The following is a 22,604-nucleotide window of genomic DNA, read 5'->3' as shown; positions in this document are numbered from 1 at the left end:
TAAGTTCTGCATGTGGACGGGGCTGATCTTTGGCTACGTTTTAATCAATCGGTAAGTTTCCCTGCCGTCACACTGACACCGCAGCTGCTGCCACAAAGATACGTTTGAAAAAATGGAAAACTTGAAAATACACTTCATTCAACTGTATTTCCCTGGCTTGCTGGGGGGGGGGGGTTGTGTTTGACTGTTATTTGTGTCCTGGGCACGGTTTGTTTTCAGAGCCTCTTTCCCAGCGTCGGGTGGTAACCATGGATACCGGACGTGAACGCGCACAGCTGATTCTCAAACGAGACCGATGAAATAGTGACGCGGGATTCGCAAACGAGTCGTTCCTAACGAACGAATCTCTTAAATGACTCGAGAGTCCGGAGTCGCTCCGCCAGCGAGTGACTCCTCAAGTCACAAAATGAAAACAGTCACTGGGGACTGCATTAAAGTCCAAGTAAAAAAGAGTCTGGAGGCATTGGCCATAAAATCATATGGAATCTGGCCGATTTACACTTTCCCATTCCACCAATACAAATAGTGTTGAAGCAAGTACTTTGTTTTTGTGATTCACACTTTGTATTTCTCTGCCCAAATAAATGTTTTTGAGGGAGTAGGCTAAAACATTTGCTGGGATCCACAGTCCAATTGGATGAATTATTGAGATAGAATTAACTGATTCTTTTGAGGCCTCCATTCAAACCGACTCTTCTGACCCTCGCTCAACGTGCACTATAACGAGCGAATCAAACGAACCTAATGTTGGAAAGTTGAACCGCTCTTTTTTTCCCTACTGAGTGACTTGTCAAGAACTGAATGTCTGAAAGAAGTCGAACTTTTCATCACTACTATGAAACAAGTTTGTCAAAACATGGGCCTTCTTTCAGATGTATGAAATTCCACAGATCAAATAATAGGTGACGAGTTCCAAGTTTAATATCTCAAAGGAAAACAATTATGATTGTGACTGAACAAAAAGTAAAGGTAGTTAGTTCAAGGTAATGAGCCATATCTTTGCAATATATTAACCTTTTAATAATCAAACTTTCCTGGTAAAAAAAATGAAATGACTTACCTCCTTGTTTGGAGTGGCACACCATTCTTCACGGACATTTTCTGTCTGGCCATATGCTATTTAATAGCTGTGAGTGACACACTGCATCACGTCACTAACCCCAGCGACACCTGACATCATTTCCAGAGCGTCTTGGCAAATGTCACTCAGACTAAATGGGCGTTATGGAGAGGAAACGTGAGAGCGGCGTGTCCTTCGCCCCGAGGCGTGACCCCCTGAAGAAAACCAGTGCGGAAATAGTGAAGGAAGCCCGTCAGTCGCTCCGCACCCTGAGAACCCAGCGTCCCTTCACCCCCAGGGAGCCGCAGAGGCAGCTTTTCGGCGGTGGTGGCGGCGGTGGTGGCGGCGGCGGCGGCGGCGACTCTGTCCATGCAAATTGTGATGGCAGGCCTCCATCAACCTTCAGGTCAGACAGCAGAATGTGGTTGGGAAATGTATGAAGTTTTGAGTCAGGTACACACAGTACAGATTATAAACCTGTCCCCCCCTCCATCACAGCATTTATGCTCAGAGTTTTGATTCTACCGACTCCAGACCAGGATCAGGGACTCGCCTCTCTCCACTCAATCATGTAAGTTTGCTTTGATAGGACTAGTTTCGGAATCCACAGGAATGTAATGTGTGTTCCATACAGAATTTAATATTAATATCTTAATATTAATATTTAATTATATCATATCAATGTATCATCATCATCATCATCATCATCATCATCATCACCATCATCACCATCATCATCATCATCGCATTAATTGCATATTAATATATTTTTTTTTATTATTTTATTTTATTGTTATTTTCATTCTCCATTCTTTTGGACTGTTTGGAGTGACAGCTTCACAAATTCACCAAACCTCACCACAACAAATTCCTAGAATATGTCAAAGTGCCTGGTGGAATAAACTGATTCTAATTCTGATCCAGATAAGGAGAGATGCCAATAGATTGACAATAAAAGATTGGATATCACTGTATTAATCCCCAGGGAGGGAATTCAGGATTAAAGTCAGGTGTTTTGATATTGTGTAGTGATCTCAGTGATCACCTGAACCTGTAAAATGTAGCTGTTGCACTACTTTCCTCATGTTTTTTTTTTACTGTCCCAGAAGCCAAAGCCTCCAGATCCCCAAGTTGTTGCAGAGCTGGTCAAGGCTCATCCCAGACCTCCAGCAGGACCACCGGACTCCAAGAGGGGCCCAGCGGGGCCGAGGGCGCGGCCGCCCAGGACCAGGACTGTCCCGTCTCTGCAGGCCCTGGAGGGAGCCACTGAAGGTAAGGAGGGAGGAGAATGAACTGATATGAAGACTCTACCGATTTTCTGCAAAACTAGTTCAACATTCATACTACTTGATGTATCAAGTATAAAACAGCATCCATTTTTATATACTAACACATCAATGAATGAATCTCATGAACATATTAGCACCAAATTAGCACCAAATTGAAGTAGATGAACAGAATGGCCCCACAGGGTTTGGAATATTGCCTGAAAAGCCTGGAGAGCTGTGACACAATGAAGGTTTTGTTAATCTTCCTCCACCTTTCAATCAGCCAGCTGCCACACCTTCTCCTCCCTGTTTAGCGAAGGACAGATTGAGCGCCGTAAGAAGCCAGCAGTCGGCTCAGGGCGAGGGCGGCGGACCCGACGCACCCCCCAGTGCGGACTACACCGCGATCTCCGGTGGTCCCAAATCCGGCCTAGGACGACCGGCCAGTCAAAGGTACGTGCTGCTTCACCGACCTGTGCGGTTGGTCTTCCTCACCCCCAGTACCAAAATACATGGAATTATTGGCACACACACAGAAGTTGTGTTGGTTGTGAAGGTGCGGTCACACCGCCAGAGTACATACCCTGCAAAGGGACAGGCTACAATGCATTTCAAACGGAACTCGGCTTCATCTGGCCATCACTGGCACGTGCATCGCTGGCACCTGCATCGTCAGTACCGTCAGGAAGGGAGACAGCTGTGCAAATTGCGCCCCGATCGCTCCCTCTCCACGCCCCCCCTTGAGTCCTGGACTGTTTGAAAATGTAAATCACAATTGTTTTAATGCTAATGTAGGGTAAATGTAGCCTTGTATTTAGGATAGATGTTGCCTTGCATGTAGGATTATGTGGTCTGACATGAAGGGTAAATGTAGCCCTGCTTAGCTGCAGGGGGCGGAGCTATGCTCAGCGACAAGCTCAGGGTTTCACGGCGACAAGGAAAGTTGAGCAGACTTTAACTTTATGCAAATGAGCAATGCTGGGCGTCAGCTAAAAGCGGGGAAGATACGCTCTCAATGGCGCTGGTCCTTGGAAAATGGAGGCCTGGACCACTGCATAATTGATCATGATTAGGTTATTTTTTTAATGAAAAAAGGTCCCTTCAATTATAGATAAATTAAGGGACACGTCATTTTACACTAATCAGCCACAACATAAAAACCACTGACAGGTAATGTTAATAACATTGATCATCTCGTTCCAATGGCACCTGTCAAGGGGTGGGATATATTAGGCAGCAAGTGAACAGTCAGTTCTTGAAGTTGATGTGTTGGAAGCAGGAAAAATGGGCAAGCATAAGGATCTGAGTGATTTTGAGAATGACCAAATTGTGATGGCTAGAAAACTGGGTCAGAGCATCTCCAAAACGACAGGTCTTGTGGGATGTTCCTGGTATGCAGTAGTTGGTAGAGACAAAAAGTGGTTCAATGAAGGACAACTAGTGAACTGGCGACAGGGCACCCAAGACTTATTGATGCACGTGGGGAGGGAAGTGTAGCCCGTCTGGTCCAATCCCAAAGAAAAGCATTGTAGCACGAATTGCTGAAAAAGTTGCTGCTTTGATAGAAAGGTGTCAGAACACACAGCACATCGCAGTTTGATGTGTAGGTGGCTGCGTAGCTGCCGACCGTTCATAGGCTGACCCTTGTCCACCGCCAAAAGCACCTACAATGGACACATGAGCCTTAGAACTAGACCATGGAGCAATGGAAGAAGGTGGCCTGGTCTGATGAACAAGGTTTTCTTTTACATCATGAGGATGGCTGCGGTTAGGGTCCGATGCGATTGAGTATCTGTGGCTTGTTGTTCCATGTGCTGGAACAACAAGCCCGATCCATGGGGGCCCCACCTTGCAACTTACAGGAATGGCCAAGTTTTACCGTTTTATGTCGTTGTTTTTTTAAGTTGCTGTCTCCTCTACCGTTTTGTTCCCAATCACACTGGAACCATGACACGCCCCTTTTCCGACGTGTTTGTGACTTCAAACGTGACGCACCAGAAAAACATTTTTCCTGGCAATGGGAAAGGCATCAATCGCTTATTTTTTATTTTTCCTCTAATTTTGTAAAAAAAAAACGGTATTGATGGTTTTAATGTTGTGGCTGATCGCGTATGTTTCTCCAACAAGGACAAATCTTTATTTTAAAAGACGGATTGAAAGACTAGTTATGTCTTTTTTTTTTTGAAGAGGTCATTTATTTTGCTAAGTAAACAGCTACAACATTTAAAACATCTATTTCTTAAGTACACACAGCACCATCTATCTATATAACATTTATATTAAATATGGAAAGGGAGAAAGGTTTGAAATGTTTGGCACGCCGACAACATCAGAGACCTGGCAACGAGACCAGAGCGACTTGGCTTCACGCTACAGCCCCGTCACTGGCGGTCTGAACCTAGCATTAGTGTGGAAGCTTCAAAACCTTTCCACAAAGTCAAACATTAGGAAATCTGACCCAGAGTTTGCGCGATTGTGTTATAGTTTATACACACAATATTATTAAATTATTCAATTATTATTATTATTAAAATTATATTATGGGAGTTTTGACTGTGGTATCACACATGTAAGTACAAACAGCTTGACATTGCTGATGACGTAGCTTTTCTTTAATTCTGTTTTCATGCCCAGTTCATGCGCTATTGAAGTAAATGTAATTTTGTTTTTAGTCCCTTAAGCAGCAAAGCTTAGGCAGAATGCAAGGTATGACGACATATTTCCCAAACCTTTGCAGCCACACCTCTAGGTTTGTGGCTGATGCAACCAGGACAAAGTAATGCAGCCTGTCATTCATTCAGTCAGTCAGTAAGCCATTCAAAATGAGCTCAATTCTCTAAATGTCTTTTAAATCTGCACTGAAATCTTTGTAAGGACGTTTTTTTCCTGATATATTTTGTTGTATTTTTGTCAAAAAAATAGCGTTCTATTTATTGATGCTGTGTATGCTCAGTTGTCTAATTTGCTCAAATAAAGACATATTTTCTTTTAGTGGGCATTATTGAAGTAAATATTGTGACATAATTCCTGATTATGATTATAATCATATTATCATTAGCATGAAAGCAGGATTCTTACCATATACAGTAAATCGGTATATAATATTCCATATGATGTGGACGTCTTAATTTTATGCAGAACTGCACACACACTGCTTCTTCAAATAACAAAAAAAAACCTACAATTAAATATGTACTGTAAATATGTAGGCTTAGGTTGTGGCTTATGGGTGTATACTCTATAGATGGGTGTATACTGTATAGATGGGTGTATACTGTATTGATGGATGTATACTGTATAGGCGATATTCTCCTGAAAGACAGGGGGCGCTGTGCAAATACCACAGTAAAGCAGTAAATTGTAAATAGAAAGTGTTAAATTTCCAAAAGTTCCCCGAAAAGACACTACAGCTGTGGCGACTATAAAGCAGGCTTTTAGGTAACAGCTTCACATAGTGATGTAATCAGTACTCATCAGAATCTCTTCCCGCCATGACATATGATGTTGCCAAATCCACGTCATGCCCCTTCTTTGTACCATTCACACCTAAGCTGGATGCGCCGCCTTTTGGCTCCAGCTCCTTCCCTGTGAAACCACCTCTATCCATCATCCAGCCACCTGCCTCCACGCCTCTGCAGGCTAAACGCTCCAGCTCCCTTTCTGCCGACCTCATCAGCCATGTGTCAACGCAAAAGGCATAACTCTGGACTTGGGGGTGGGGGTGGGGGTAAGGGGGGTTGTTAAAATCCGTCCGCCACCTATTGATCGGGTTGGGGCGGCAGACCATGAAACACTTTATTACACTTTCTTTTACGTCCTGAACCATCACGCCGATGCACGAACACCTGACATGTCTGTCCACTGGGAAATACCTAGAGGTGGAAACATATAGTAACGAACTTCCCTGTAGTAAACTTACCTGATGTCTGATTAACCCCCCCCCTCTACATAATGGACCACATCAAGACAAGCTGGACTTCTGGTCAGTAGATCTGGACAGAAATAGTTGAGGCAGAGGTGCACCGGTGGCCAGAGGAGGAGATTTTGACTGATGCCAGCAGTAAAACACAGAGACAGCATTACAGATTAACATGATGAGTTGTGGGAGAGACGTAAAGATAGTGGAGATTAGACCTCCAGTCTGTACTTTTTCTCCAATAAAGCTGGAGCTTTATAGCCTCAAATGGCTCTCTATTAGATTTTTTCCCATCTGGGCATGGCTTGCAGCGGCGTGTGTTGTGACTGCAGTGCTGCGCTGGGCCGGGGCTGAAGACGGGGGGATGAGGTCATGTCTCAGAGAATGCATCATCACACAAAAGAGGCCTTATTATCAGCCTCCTAATCCTATCAAACAGAAGCGAAGCTGCCCGGCTCCCTGGCGGTCAGAGCGGCACGCCTTGTCCAGAGCTGCCCTGCCGGTCCCCATGCCCTGCAGTGCCGAGCCAGGCCATTTCCCAAAAGCACCGCTCGTATTATGTACATTATGTATATCCTCATATCAGATCTGTGGACGTGAAGAAGTCTCTCCATGAGGCCAAACTTGGACACTTTTACTTGTCATGTCATGAAGATGCATGATCCATTGACAATGAGTAGGAGATAAACTGCTTAATGTTACAATATACTGTTATTATACCGGGCCCTTTGTTGTAGTCTTGTTAGAAACACCAATGAAGCTCATTTGAGTGGCAAAAGTTAGAAACATTGCCCAAACTAGGGTTGAAACAAGTCCAATGAATGGTCACAAGTTTCACAACCATGTGAATCGGTTGTGATGAATTTAAGCTACGTCTTTTCCTGTCCTTTGAGATCTGTGGAGCGGGAAAGAACCGCCGTTGTGTGGATGAGCTTTTACTCTATGTGCCATTTGTGTTAACTGATACACCCGATCATTTGTTCAACTGGAAACGTGTTGGTGGACAGTCAGATGATTCTCTTCACTGTGCGTCGTGTGCAGTAGTTATAGCAGTTATATGCAGAGGGAAAGCCACAACACAGAAGTGTGTGTGCGTGTGTGTGTGCGCGGGCGGTCCTGCACAGTAACCAGCGGTGTGGCTGTGCAGACTGCTCACAGTAACACAACAGACTCGGCCACAAAAGCCGAGATGACAGTTCCTGTCGGTTGATGAGGGCAGGATGTGTTGCACTTAGACACGAAAATGGGCGTGCACACACGCACGCACGCATGCCCACACACAGACACACACAGACACACACACACACACACACACACACACACACACACACACACACACAGAAAGGAGAGCTATTAAGACGCCATCCTAAATGAGGTTGCCCCTCAACCGCTGTTGCAACAGCTACACCTAGAGGCGCTTTGCGGTAATACACATAAAACTTTCCAACATCCAGGACGTTTGTCTGATGGTATCTGGTATCCAAAACCAACCCTTCCTACCAGTCTTTTCCTTAAATGCCAGTCAACATGTCCAGAATTCCTGCTGCGGATGAACTTTGAAAATTGATCTACACGCAAATCTCTCCCCAAAACCTGATGTGCGCCCCTCTCACCCTCTCATGCCTGTGTGCCTACAGCAGAACAGCGCGAAGTGGCGCTGACTCGGCTGGCGGACCGCCGATCCGCTCGGCACCGGGAGCGAGAACAGGTTGGTCCAGATCTCGAGAACAGATCATTAAGGCGGCGGAGGAGGTCGTGCACCTCTTCCGTCGCAAACGGTTTTTATTGCGAAGAGTGGGTGTGAACAGAGGAGCAGCGGATTCATAATGACTCAGGACGCGACATTATGTCCACAGAAACTCGGGTTGTGTGTCATGGGGGTTAGAAAGTGACAGCAGTGAGTGAGTGGGTCTCCAAAATAAACACAGAGAGGAGCTGTCCTCCCCCCGGGGTAGACGGGAAACTTTTGAAAAGAGGGTTGTTGTTGCTAAGGGCTCTCTTCTCCCACCGACACAGGCAGCCAAATAAGAGACAGGGCTGTTGGTTTGGGCGATAACAGTTTCCGTGTGTGTGTGTGTGTGTGTGTGTGTGTGGGAGGGGGTGATGCAAATGTTTCGAAAATGTGTCTGTGTGAGAGAAAACACACACACACACACACACACACACACACCTGTGCAAATGCTCCTAAAGATCTATTTTATTACAACATCCCACGTAGATTATCGTCCACACACACACACACACACACACACACACACCAAACCCACATGAGCAGAACAACAACAAATCAGAGGAAGTGCAGATTGGGACGGTGACATTTCATATTCTGCCGTCGAGCTTCCTGCTGAATTATTTTGAGACAGTTGAACTTCTGAACCCCCACTCGGCGCAGTTGTATTTATTTCTTTATTTATTTTTTTAAGGCGAACTGCGGGTGTGTGTGTGTGTGTGTCTGTTGCACACACACACACACACGCAATTTCAACGTGGCCTTTCTCTCTCATTCTAGAGCGGGGCGGCAGAGAGGGGGCGGCCGGCCGGGACGAGGAGGCGGCCGAGGCGTCGTTCTGGGAGAGTGCGATCGTCCCCCTTCTGGCTGAGCTGGGGGCCACAGACACAGGTTAATTCGCAAAACACACAAATCGGCGAAGTGAAGAAGTGAATCTCCTCATGTCTGGGCGGTCGGAGGAATCGGGATGACCAGAATTATCACCTGTCGCGACATTTAAGCATGCTTCACACCTGATTCGTAATCAGATTAGACGGTCGGATTACCCCCCTGGTGGTCGTCGTGTGAACCGCGTCGGGATTTCGCGTCACAAAATATGTGGTACAGTGGTGCCTCGATTTACGACTGTAATTCGTTCTATAAGAACGGTCGTATGTTGAAACTGTCGTATGTCGAAGCAGTTTTCCCCATATACACCAAGCTCGTATTTTTCTATGATTTCCTTCTTAGTTTCAATGGGAATCATTGCCTTTTTTCTTTCCCCCATCATCCTTCTTCTTGGGAGTCAGCATGGATGGTGAAAATAAACAAAATACACAGCACAAACACAGTCAATATGAAAAAAATATCGATGAGCCACGAACTACGTGCACACACGATGTAGGTCACCCGCTGACTGACTGCTGACTGACTGCTGACTGGCCGCCGATGCGCCAACTGCAAATTTCCACGGTCCTATCTTGGAGCAGTCGGTCGTAAGTAGGTGCAGTCGTAAGTCGAGGTACCACTGTATTATATTAGGAAAAAAGGGAGAACTTGTTTATTCCAGTACAATAGTCAGTAGTTTGATCAGTTGGACAGTTAACATGTTGCGGAAGAAGAGTTAAAAATTGTATTTATATCATGCGAAAAATAAAATACACACAATTCACTTATATAAAAATAGATTTATTGATAGTAAATGTGGTGACATCCAACTTTAACGTGAATAACATAATTATTTTATATAAGTGACATATTTACTTCGATTTAAGCCCAGTTCCTCTAACTTGACTGACAAATTGACTGATTAACCTCCAGATGGAGTGTCTCCATAGAAATTAATGGACTTGTTCTTGTCGTTTGTCGTATTCGGTGTAAATCAAGCTTTAGAGGAAAGCTCTTGTTATTGGGGTTTCATCCTCCGTCGTTCTTTCTTTGACAGTTTGACTTTTCATCCACAGCCAACGGGTCTGAAAATTTGACCTTTCGGTGTGTGTGTTTGTTTGTGTTGGCAGATGGTCATACATGGACTCCCTGAGATTGAAAAAAAAGTGCTGTCATTCCAACCATGGGAAAATGCAAACAAAATAAGTGTTATGTTTGGCAGAACTCCCATTGCCAAACTGCCGTCTGAACAGCCGTGAAATGAAATCTACGGCTGTAAATATTTTAGCACTCTGCAAATTTAATGGAAAATTCATTTGAAAGATAAATATTAAATATTTATCGCGGCGAGCGCCTTCTAGCTCATACATAAAACACCTTTTTCAGATTCACATTCAGTGGGAAATGTCGTAGCGAAGGTATTGAGTGTGTGCAGTGGCGGCCTGTCGTTTTTCTGGGGAAGCAGTCAGTGGCTCTTGTCTTTTTCATGCACAGAGAACATTTATTTCACCTAAAAAGAAACAGGGAAAAGGGGACCCCACCCTCCTCCTCTGCATCAGGAGCGGCGCTGCCAGTTGTGGAAGTGTTGCTGACCCATGTATGACCACTGAAACGCAAAGCACTGACTTGGAGAAGGGAGGACTCGCACATTTAATGTTGCTTTAATTCCAGCCAATGTAATATAGTCGGTGCTACACCACATCCCTCACTTCCAATCCCAGAATGCATTACTCACATTTAACTATATAACGCAAGCTGAGATGTGCGTAATGGGTTCATATACCTCAACATCTCTCTGATGCAAGACGTTTGCAAACTGTCCAATGGGTCTGTTTCCATTTTGCTGACCTCAGTTGGTTATAAAGGCTCTGGAAATCCCAAAAATAATAAAAAACATAATAAAATGCTGTGACGCCAGGAAGAGACGAGGGCTCAGTGGAGCGGCTATGTGATGTGTGCGTCAGCCTCCATGGCGTCCTGACAGAGCGGCAGCTGCTCGGCCGGTGCTGCCATCGCAGAGCGGAGGTTCTCCGAACGCTGTTCCGCCTCATTGACCTCGACTCGGCCCTGCTCAACCTGCACATCGCCAAGCTCTGCCTGGCTGTGAGTCGTGTGTGTGTGTGTGTGTGTGTGTGTGTGTGTGTCTGTGTGTGTGTGTGTGTGTGTGTGTGTGTGTGTGTGAGTGTGTGTGTGTGTGTGTGTGTGTGTGTGCGTGTGCGTGCGTGCGTGCGTGCGTGCGTGCGTGCGTACGTGCGTGCGTGGACAAACAGCCTATCCTTCCCCATTTATTATTTGAAGGTCTTCGGAGGTCACATTGGTCATAACAATAGTTTTGAATAATGACTTATGATTATATTAGAATATACAGTCTTAGAATTTGAATAATAAATAGTTTGATTCCAGATAACATTGATAACAAGTTATATTGAAACTATCTCTCAGAAGACTGCAGAAATTGTTGAATAGAATAATCCAAATTAGAAAATATACAGAGAACATAAAATATAAGAAAAAAAGCAAATGAAAAAAGTATTAACAAAATCTTTCAAAAATATAAAAATTTTAAAAAATGTCCAAAAAATATTCCATTGACCTCCACTCAGTTGGTTTTCTGGAGCAGCATCTAGTGGCCATTAGCTGAACTGCTTGAATACCAACAAAATTAATTCAGTCTGCTCTGGTTATACAGTAGTTACTCATACTTCTATCTCACAAATAAAATATAATAATATAAATAATTGTTTTTTTAATAATAATTTCCAGCTGTGCGTCAGTGGCAAAAACCTGCTGAACATCTGCAAGCTCATCTTCAAGATCAGCCGCAGCGAGAGCAACGACGAGCTTTTCCAGAACAACTCCATCATAGGTGTGAATTTAGAATCCAGAGTTTTCGGGGTCTTTCCATTGGTGTTTGGGTGTTAAACATGGAGGTGATGTCCGTGAGCCTCTCTCCCCAGACTCCCTGCTGGTCGTGCTGGGCAGCGAGGATGTGTGTGCGTCGGGAGAAGCTGTGCTCTACTGCGTGGGCACTCTCAAATTCCTGTCCGGAAACGGCGCCCTCCTCAGGCTCCTATTGGCCAAGGGCTGTGTGGGCGTGGTCCATCAACTCCTCCAGAGGCTCCACCCACTCTCCGAGCCTGGACACGCCTACTTTACCACCGCGGGGCATATACTCGTGCAGGTGAGATACAGGGGATGATACACTTATCATTTGTGGGGGGTAATGTGTTGTTGTCTGTTATTAACTGTCGCAAGTGGTTGGAACGTTTTATCACAGTTACCAACTTAGACTACCTGGTGGTTATGTTTAGTTGAGTAAGATACATGGTTAGTTCAAAAATACATCGTATCAGAAGCTGCTTTCACTGCTAACAGCATCTTTGAATATCTGATCGCCTGACAATGTCCCATCTCTTCACTGATGGCGTATTTCCAGTGCCCCAAATTTGCCCTAAAACTTTGCACATGATACCAAGTGTCAGGATTGGATTCCTGTGGAGGAATTAATGCTTTAGCAGTCTGGATAAGCAGTACAGTGTAGTAGAGGACCTTACTTGGTGGAAAGTGTCTAAAAGGCCATTTACGAACAGCAACTGTGACAAAAGACAAAAACAAGTAGAGTAAATGTGTTGGGGAAAAAAGTGTAAACAAGAGTTCTCGGTCACCACCCCACCATTATCTTACATTATCCGGCCTTTTAAGGGCTCACACTTCACCGCTTTTCTCTGAAACACAACAAAATCTTTCCAACAGCGACATTTGAAATGCGAGACCAACACTGACTGAACAAATTAGAAGGAATTATTCCAATGATTGGAGCTGATCTGCTGTTCGATGTCAGACATCTGGATTTATTTTCCATCGTAGCTCTGGGTGCCGTGTCTTATAGCGTGCACATAGTTATACATAAACAAAACAGATGGAAACTGGAAGCGCCCACGCCCTCAACACAAACACTCCTCATTCTTCCCCAACAGCTTGGCTGTGTAACCAAAAAAAACACCAGTTATTCAAAAACAGCAAAACAAAAGGGAACAGTGTGTTACATGTTCTGTCTATTTGTGTCTGTGGCCTTTGGAAAGTATCTTTGATGTGGATTTTCCTCTTACACCAATGGGATGTTATTGTTTTTGTCTGCTATATGCCGTAGAAGTCGCATAGTGTTCCTATGGGATATACTGGCTCTGCGTCCAAACCCCGGCCCACTTCACACTATAGAATATAACTGGCACTAGAACAGTAACAGATGACGGTTGAAACATACATTCGGAGTCGGCATTCTGTTTGATAGCTAACCGGACTGGTTTAGTCATCAGCTGAGACAAAGCAACGGGTCAGATGTGACTACAGTATGTCTGGGAGGTGCTGCCATGCATTTGAAGAAGTGATTTCCTGCTTTTGATGGATTTATAGTCGCGCTGAATAGCTTCCGTTCCCGGCGCTGTGTAGCGTTCTGTTCTCGGCAGCAAGAGGCCCAGCGTGAGGTGGAAACCACTTCAAACAATGGACAGAACCATAGACTGTAGAAAGAGAATCGGACGTAGCCCCTGTGACGACACCTGTCGGTTTCTGAAGCCTCGGGTTTGGGTTAACCCTCGCGCCTGGCTCCGTATCCTTGTCAGGATACGGAGCCAGGACTTCCAAATGTGGGCAACTGGACGGAGTCTGACAGACAGTCGGGGGAAGGAAGAAACACAACCACCTTGTTTCGAACAATAACAAGTGATCTGTTAATCCAAGCAACTACGTCTCTAAATATTTCTCACTAAGCCTTAATATCCTCTTTATGGAACAAATATCAAATATTTTCTAAATCACAACCAAGACACCCATTAAAAGAACTAAACTTAGATATTGAGACTCTCAGGGCTGGTATTTGGCTGTATTTGGAGTGAGAAGTTTCTCCTTTTTCCATTGACTTCCATGTAGTTGGAGGTTTTCTGGAGGAGCACCTAGTGGCCGCTAGATGAACTGCAGCGAAAGCATTGGCTTGGTATTCTGCATTGGCCGGTCGTGACGGTTGCCGCTTTGGACAAAACACCAACAGAATCAATGTTACCCTACCCTCGTTATACAGTAGTTGGTCATGCGGCTACTTCCTGTCCACAGTTCCCAATCGTTTTTTTTGATTTTTTTTTTTTTTTGGTCTTTCTCTTTACCACCCGTCCAGCTGACAGCCACCCTGAGGAACCTGGCTGACCACCCAGAGTCCCGCCAACTCTCCCTCTCCCATGACCTCCTATCAGAGCTCAGCCTGACGCTGCGGCATCACCAGGACAACTTGGATGTCTGCACCAACACCGCCAGAGTGTTCAGGTAACACGTCGCCCACTTCAGGAAACACTCACACGCTCTCCTGGGCTTTTGAAGCAACAAAATCATTGACTCCATCTCAGGGTCTCTTGATTGATTCTGTTTTTCTTCTCCTCCCCTCTTCTCTCTCTCCCTTCCTTGCCTTAATTGAATCTTTAATGGCTGTCTCAGGTGGCCCTGTGGTCACTTCGCACTGATTAAAGGGGAAGTCGGTTCCCAAAAGTGTGTCCTAGCTGCTGGCCTGTGACTCACTTTGTTTGAGCCGCTGTGGTTGGCGACTTAATGTTTTTCAATGTACATTCAAGTAAACCAAGAGCTGCCTGTTCACATATTGTCATATTGTTTTCTATTGTAAAACAGAAGCCATATCATAGGACTTTATAAACAAATTCTGATGGAGACCCAAATGAACGTTGACGAAAAGCGTCCTCCATGATGTCATCGTGTTATCATTGTGTGATCAGATGTTTCTCTCCCTCCCTCTCGCCAGCAAACTGTCCTCTTACTCGGAGTGCTGCCTGGCGTTGGCCCAGACGCCCGACTGTTACCAGATATTTATAGAGCTGCTAAGAAAACACCACCAGAAACAGGTGAGTTCAGTGAATACACACACACACACCCCATCTCATTGTGTGTGTGTGTGTGTGTGTGTGTGTGTGTGTGTGTGTGTGTGTGTGTGTGTGTGTGTGTGTGTGTGTGTGTGTGTGTGTGTGTGTGTGTGTGTGTGTGTGTGTGTGTGTGTGTCTTGGCTGCCGTTTGTGTGAATGTGAGAGCACCTGTTGGTGTGTTTAAGTGTGTGTGTGTGGGGTATGTGATTGGGTGTTCTAGTGGGTATATATGTGCCCCCCGCCCTTCTACACACACATAAACACTCATAAGCTGCATTAAAATGTGATACACACACACACACACCCCATCTCAGTGTGTGTGTGTGTGTGTGTCTTTTTATCTGTGTGTGTGTGTGTGTGTGTGTGTGTGTGTGGAGACATGGAAAACGAGAGCAGATTGTTCCGTTGTTTATACTGAAGCTCCACTAAGCGTGTTTACCTCCAGAGGGAGGTTGTTTATGTACTCCAAGTTCTGGTACATTAGTAGCACAACGTGTGTCTGCATTGTAGTCTCTCTCCCTCTCTCTCTTCCCTATTCTCTAAACATGTGTGGCGTGCGTGCGTGCGTGCGTGCGTGCGTGCGTGCGTGCGTGCGTGCGTGCGTGCGTGCGTGCGTGCGTGCGTGCGTGCGTGCGTGCGTGCGTGCGTGCGTGTGTGTGTGTGTGTGTGTGTGTGCGTGTGTGTGCATGTGCGTGTGTTTGACGTTTAATCCCTGCGCATCGACAAGGTTGAGGAAGTCGAAGAGAGGAGGAGGAGGAGAAAGGCAAGTTGCAGTTTAGAAGCAGGAGGGGAATAAGAGGAGCGGAGAGGATAGGGGAATAGAGGGAGGTGGGAGTCGGAGAGCGGGGGAAGACGGATGGGAGGATGAGAGGCTGTGGTGATCAGACAGGGAAGACGTATGGTTGCAATCAGTCGGCGTGTAAACACAACAACGTACCAACACAAACAAGAGACAGAGAAATGAAAATAGAAGCACTCACATTGGCGTATCCACACACACCGACACACACACACACACACACACACACACACACACACACACACACACACACACACACACACACAGACACACTCTGGACATGCCGGGGTGTAATTAACACCCCGTCTGTGGGACAGTCTGTCTTGACCTCACGTCACAGAGCGCGTGTTTTCTTGAGTGTCATGTTCTGCCACGACCGAGATAAACAGGAGGTACACTTCGCCACGTTGGGTGGTTTCTCTATCCCTGACAAATACACAAATAGACAGTCATAGAACACACAGACGTCAAGTGGGGGGGTGGGTGTGAACGCAGGGATCAGCTGACCTCTGGGTTGATGCTAATTAGAGAATCCACGTGGTTGATTCATAGTCCCGGAATGGAATCTTTTTGTTCTGAACTCAGATTTTCCACCTCTGAGTCTCCACACTCCATCTTTTTTTTTTTTCTAACTGGAATTTTGGAAAAAGGGAAACAAAAAAAAAGAACTTCAGATTCAGATTTACCTCTCTGACATCTACAGACAGAGAGGTAGTGATGGAGCGCGATGAGGGGGACGTTGAAGCATGCTTCACCATGTAAAGTCAAAGAGCGGATCACTGAGGCGATGGAAAATGTTATATTATTCCACGTCACGTCTTGTACTGAATAGTTTTAGCTGCTCAAACAGAACCCATGCGATCCATCCGTGAAGCTCCTGACTCTTCACCTTACTCTTCTGACTCCTTTCTCTTTCGTCCTCATTGGTTTTTATCTGATTGTTCTCACATAACATTTCTCCAGGACCTAGCAGTGCGTCTCCTCTTCACCCTCGGCAACCTGACGGCCAAGAGCGACGAGGCGCGGCAGCGTCTGTTCCGGGTGGACGGCTGCACGGGCGCTCTGCTCCAGGTGTACCGCGCCTACCAGCGGAGGGACGCAGGGCCGCCCTCACCCACGGGGGCCGGGCCGCCGCCGGGGAGAGCGCGAGAGAGCGAGGACGTCCTGGTGAAGCTGGTCAGGGTGCTGGCCAACATGTGCATCCACCCGGACGTGGGGCCGGCGCTGGCCGCTGACCCCGCCTGCGTGGAGCTGCTGATGGAGACACTGGGTAAGCAAAGAGTCCCGTATGGCTGTCATCACCCGACTGCAGGGCCTGACCTGCTTCTAGAGCTTAAAGTCCAAGAAGTTCATGTTCTAGAGCTTAAACTTCTAGAGCTTACATTATGTAGTTTATAGCTAAAGGGCTTAAACATTAAGAGTTTAAAAACTTCATGATATCATGATTTTACAGCAGCATGATGTCCAAAGTGACAATTAAAAGTAACCTTCGAATACAGATCATTTTTGACTATTGTTTATGAATATAATATTCTAAATCTCTGAATATAAAGAATGATTATTAGTAATATAAAGTATCAGAGTAATTAGTAACCAACCGTTTTTCTATCACACTGTGGTAGCTGTTGGTTCTTCATGGAATTACAGGTAGAGATAAAATGTGGTGTTCTGATAAGCCTGAACCACATGCCACTCTGCTTGATTTACAGTAAAAAGAAAAAAATGTGCACATTGCAGGCGTCGAAAAAACCACTTCCCTTGTGCTGGGAAGACGCAATTTTGTCGTCTTCTTCATTCCCGCTCTCGCATTTACATTCTTTTTATCGAGTTTGCCGGTGCCAACCACTCTGCTGCTGGGAGCAGGATGTTTTGTCACATCTCACGGCTGGTGTGTTTCGTGCGCACGTATGAATCGACTCGGTGCGGCTCGATGGTTTCACACCTGCGGGCGTGAGACTCTCGCCCCCACCCCCCCCACCCCCCGCCGGGCTCTCTCTGAAGTCAGGAGGAGAGAGAGAGAGAGAGAGAGAGAGAGAGAGAGAGAGAGAGAGAGAGAGAGAGAGAGAGAGAGAGAGAGAGAGAGAGAGAGGAGAGAGAGAGAGAGAGAGAGAGAGGAGAGAGAGAGAGGAGAGAGAGAGAGAGAGAGAGAGAGAGAGGAAAAAAGAAAGCGATAGATATTGAGAGCGAGAGAGAGAGAGGAAACAGCTGTCAAAGAACGTGGTGTACAGTAACTCAAGAGAACTCAAAGTCAACAGACGGGGAAGAAAGCTGAAACCCTTGTCCCTCACTTTGTGAAAACCTCATAAAGGTACAGAGAAGAAAACAGATGTAGAGAAGTGGCTGCGTGTTGATTTATTGCGGTGATTCCCAACCTGGGGTGCTAGACCCCCCAGGGGGTCGCCAGAGATCACCATGGAGATCGCCGGGCCTTGGAGGATTTGAGGAATCTTGCCTCATAGTCAAATATTGGTTCAAAAACCCACATTACTTCAGATATAAATTTGATCAACATCCATGACATACATATACACGGATCAGCCACAACATTAAAATCACCACTAATAACCACAAATATTGTCGAGCTCCCCTCGTGCCCCCAAAACGGCTCTGACTCGTCGAGGCATGGACTCCACATTAAGGTGTCCTGTGGTATCTAAGACGTTAGCAGCAGATCCTTTAAGTCCTCCGGGAAAGAGAGGGAGACACTCTCACAACACCACACCAAGATCCAGTGCGACACAGACACCACGCGACCCCAATATCCCTGATTTGCATCTGCTACATCAGGCATGGAGTGGTTCCAAAACCACTCGCGGGGCCTTGCTGTCTCTACTTGCCTGTATTTTCAAACTGTTCATCACAGATCATTCCCATCACCAAGGTGATGCGTGCAAATTTAAAATGAAATCATGGACCACTGGCCTGTTAAGGTAGCTCTTCTTAAACCTTGTGTGTCTTACTGTGTGTGTGTGTGTGTGTGTGTGTGTCAGAGCGGAGGTCCGTGGCAGAGAGCGAGGAGCTGCTGGTCAACGTCGGCGCCACTGTTAACAACCTGTCGTTCTACTGGGAACAGGACTCCGCCCTCCGAAACAACCAGCTCGCCATCGCCAAGTGTGAGAGAGAGAGAGAGAGAGAGAGAGAGAGAGAGAGAAAGAGAGAGAGAGAGAGAGAGAGAGAGAGAGAGAGAGAGAGAGACAGAGAGAGAGAAAGAGAGAGAGAGAGAATTACCTTCGTACATCATTCTACTTTATAGCCCGTAAAGCACTATAAAACTGACAAAGAGAAGATGTGAATTGGAAATCGGGGGAGTACTTCTCAGCGCTGCATGTAGGTTTACTGCATATTTAGTTGTCTCTGATTTTGCATCCTTTACCCTCCCTCGCTTTCTTCCCCCCTCCCTCTGCAGTGATCCTGAGGCTGCTGCTCAGCTCCAGTATGGACGCCATGCTGGAGGGAACCCGTGTCTACGGGAACCTCTCGCAGTCCCGCGACGTCCGCGACTTCATCATGCAAAACAAAGGTGCGTGTTTCCCAGACCTCGCCCACACGAAGATAGGGATATTTCTGAAAACGCATTTTTTCCCCCCTCTGTTAAAAAATAAGACAAAACTTGAGACACGAGAACGCAAAAACAATTTAAAAACGCTCACATGAGGCCAAAACGCTGAGAAAACACTATGTTTTTCGCAAATCAGAATTTCCTTCGGCCCAGGGCCTTCCATTACGCCCTCTACCTTGGGTGGTCATGTTGGGAAAATGATAGACCTTTCTACTTACAGAACATGTTTAATTTTCAAGGGGTTACCGTACGGAAGGAATGAGCGGGATATCACATCATGTGAGTTTACGCCTGACACGTAAATCTGTTCCGGGACGCGCTGAGCTTGTTCTGCACTTATCTGCGAGGCCAAACCGCAGCCAGGATAAACACTGACTCACGACAACCGGTCACACTGGCCTTCTTATGCTCAAGTTTAGGATTTCTCCCACACACTGTCAGGACACACACACACACACTCAACCACCTGTGTCCCCCCCCCCCCCCCCCCGCCCCCCGCCTCCCGCCTCCACCCACAGTGGACCAGTTTGTGGTGACTCTGCTGGACTCCAAAAGCTGTGAGGTGTGCTACGCCGCCTGCGGGGTCCTCACCAACCTGGCCCTGGACACCCCCAAAAGGGCCAAGCTCTCACGGGAGGGGGCGGCCGCCAAGTAAGGACAAGTTTGTGTGTGTGTGTGTGTATGTGTGTGTGTGTGTGTGTGTGTGTGTGTGTGTGTGTGTGTGTACGGTATAAAGCATTGATAGGTAGTGATGGGCGGGTAAACCCTGTGAAGCTTTGGGGCTTTCTTCCGGTTTGTGTCGAAAAAAAGAGCGAAGCTTCGGGGCTTCGTGGGAAACGCAGAGCACAAAGACACCCGGTGGTTTGCAGGAGTCACAGCAGCCACGTGATGTGGACATTGCCGACGGGAATCCTGATACAACGGCACGTTAAGTTTCAGATACCAGTCACTCCTTTTCCGGTGCTCCGATCGCGTTCGAAGCTTTGGGACGCCATCGTTGACTTGACAACGGTAAATCCCACACAAGCTCCAGCGCTTCACCAGAGTGGATCAAGCATCGGGATCAGACGTCCCATCCCTATTGAAAGGGGTGACAGTGATTCTTTCCTTTACTGTTCTAGAGTTGTTGTTTTTTTGTTTTATAAATGAAAGCTTTATCTGTGGGGGTCAGAAGCGAGCAGGTGGTGTTTTCCAAAAACAAAAACCACAAGACAAGTCATGTCTTCCGTGGATTTTAGTCTGTGACTCTCCTCAGAACACTCCTCCCCAGCCTCAACACAAACCGCTTACCTCCCGAGATGAACTCGCTTTTACGTAAGAGATTAATCTGCGACTGTATGAACCTTTTGTTCCATTTGCCTTCATTGGCAAGGGAGGGAACGCGCAAGCATGCACATGCAAGCAAGCGCGCGCGCACACACACACACACACACACACACACACACACGCGCGCTCGCACGCACTCACTCGTCTCTTTCAGATGTCATCCATTGAAGTGAAGCTAATGCCTTCCAGCCTCCAGGTCATGTGAACCCCCCCCCCCCTCGAGTCATATGATAATTGTGTGTGTGTGTGTGTGTGTGTGTGCGTGCTCGTGCGTGTGTGTGCAGGCTGTCAGACTGTCTCAGAGACTTCGGGCCGGGGGATTGGCAGCTGGCGGGCCAAGCGTGTCGGACCCTGTGGAACCTGACGGAGCCGGGGGACTCGGGGAGCGCCGGCCTCCACGTCGCTCTGAGCGAGCAGGAGAGAGAGGCCCTGCTGGAGATCCTGGAGCTGTATTCATGTGGGTGCAATGATGCAAAAAGGAACCCATGGCAAACGTGTCCCCAAACACCGCTTTCTCGATTCCTTGCTTCTAATCTTTGAAGTAGGCCATTCCTGTGACCTGGCGTTATGATGATCTTGGTTTTGATACTATTGATGATGATAGATTACAACAAAGCTTTAACTGCAGGTCCCTAAAAACTCAGAAAATGTCTTTAAATTCAGTTTTACAAATATTGGGTCAGTGACGTCTTCATTTCAACATCCATTCCTCAGGTGAAGAGGAGGCCCTCTGCATGACCGACCACCGCAGGGCATGCTGGGAGTCAGAGTTCCTCCCCGTCGCTCAGAAGCTCATCCAGAGACTGCAGCCCGCGAGCTGTCCTGTCAATCCTGTGACCTCTGACCTTTTCGTATGACTATTATTCTATCAGGGCCCAACCCCGTTTGTGGTCTGATGCACGTTAATCTTTTTCCCCGTAATTCCTCTTTAGTTGTGTATAAGACCCGTTATGCCGTGCCGTGCCGTGCTGACTGTCACTAAATGAACTCTGCGTGTTTTAATCAGTATGTTTTGGTGTGAATGTCATTTTATGATGATCTACGTCTTGGAAAACCCAACGATGAAGCAAGAATGTACCTCATCATGAGCAGATCTGTCTGCGGCTCTGTACAGTTGTGCGACGGCTGTAGCAACACTTGTGTTCTGTGGAACTTGGGACTACTATGTATGAAAAAACAAAACAAAACAAAAAAACACATCAGGAGAGACGGTTGTCTGAAAAATATGTTTTTGTTTGTTTTTGTTTCTCAAAGCCTTTTATTATTTCATCACACAGATGGGGGGGGCAGGCAGTGCTTAACAAGTTACACTGTGTGAAAGAAGTACAGTGTTTCCAAAAATAAATCACATTGTTATGACATGGAAATACAAATCAGAAACGGCACTTAATGTAAAAAAAAACTAAAACGAGAAACACCCACCTCTTACAGTAGCCATCCTGCAGGACAATGTTGATATTTCAACCCCCCCTACAGAACATCTCATAGCCAGCGTTAGTAGCAAACATTGTTCTACCCGTGGGTTAACTCTCCCATTGATAAGTGAAACAGTAAAACAGTCGTCAGGCTGATTGAGAGCTTGCTCCATGAAATGACATTTTGTGTGTTTAGGGTTTTTGTTTTTATTATCGGCAAACACGAGACTTTAGAGAGAGATTCTTGCTGGTGATTGCGTTGTCGACCGGGAGTAACCAAGCCCCAATAGTCCTAAAAATGTCCCATTGGACATGGATAACATCCTAACACTGTAACCATCTTTAACCTTATGCCTAAACTTAACCATCTTTAACATTATGCCTAAACTTAACCATCTTTAACATTATACCTAAACTTAACCATCTTTAACATTATACCTAAACTTAACCATCTATAACATTATACCTAAACTTAACCATCTTTAACATTATACCATAACTTAACCATCTTTAACATTATACCTAAACTTAACCATCTTTAACATTATACCTAAACTTAACCATTTTTAACATTATACCTAAACTTAACCATCTTTAACATTATACCTAAACTTAACCATCTTTAACATTATACCATAACTTAACCATCTTTAACATTATACCTAAACTTAACCATCTTTAACATTATACCTAAACTTAACCATTTTTAACATTATGCCTAAACTTAACCATCTTTAACATTAT

At 45.9% G+C, this 22,604-nt stretch overlaps 1 protein-coding gene across 1 annotated transcript; it reads left to right on the top strand.

Annotated features, from left to right (window-relative positions):
- armc2 (armadillo repeat containing 2) lies at positions 1–21,322 on the top strand. The gene is made up of 18 exons (XM_080023169.1): positions 1–51; positions 1,187–1,466; positions 1,559–1,631; positions 2,167–2,332; positions 2,643–2,781; positions 7,834–7,952; positions 8,754–8,864; positions 10,759–10,943; positions 11,604–11,706; positions 11,798–12,021; positions 14,011–14,156; positions 14,644–14,743; positions 16,524–16,830; positions 18,551–18,673; positions 18,967–19,080; positions 19,638–19,770; positions 20,730–20,902; positions 21,160–21,322. The coding sequence occupies exons 2-18, from the start codon at positions 1,216–1,218 to the stop codon at positions 21,300–21,302; spliced, it is 2,610 nt and encodes an 869-aa protein (XP_079879295.1). The 5' UTR covers positions 1–51; positions 1,187–1,215; the 3' UTR covers positions 21,303–21,322.
- The last annotated feature ends 1,282 nt before the right edge of the window (positions 21,323–22,604 follow it).

This window comes from Zeus faber (assembly GCF_960531495.2).
Source record: "Zeus faber genome assembly, chromosome: 2".
NCBI classification, from domain to species: Eukaryota; Metazoa; Chordata; class Actinopteri; order Zeiformes; family Zeidae; genus Zeus; species Zeus faber.
The sequence above is the reverse complement of the archived record's forward strand: the minus strand, read 5'-3'. Positions and strand labels throughout refer to the sequence as shown.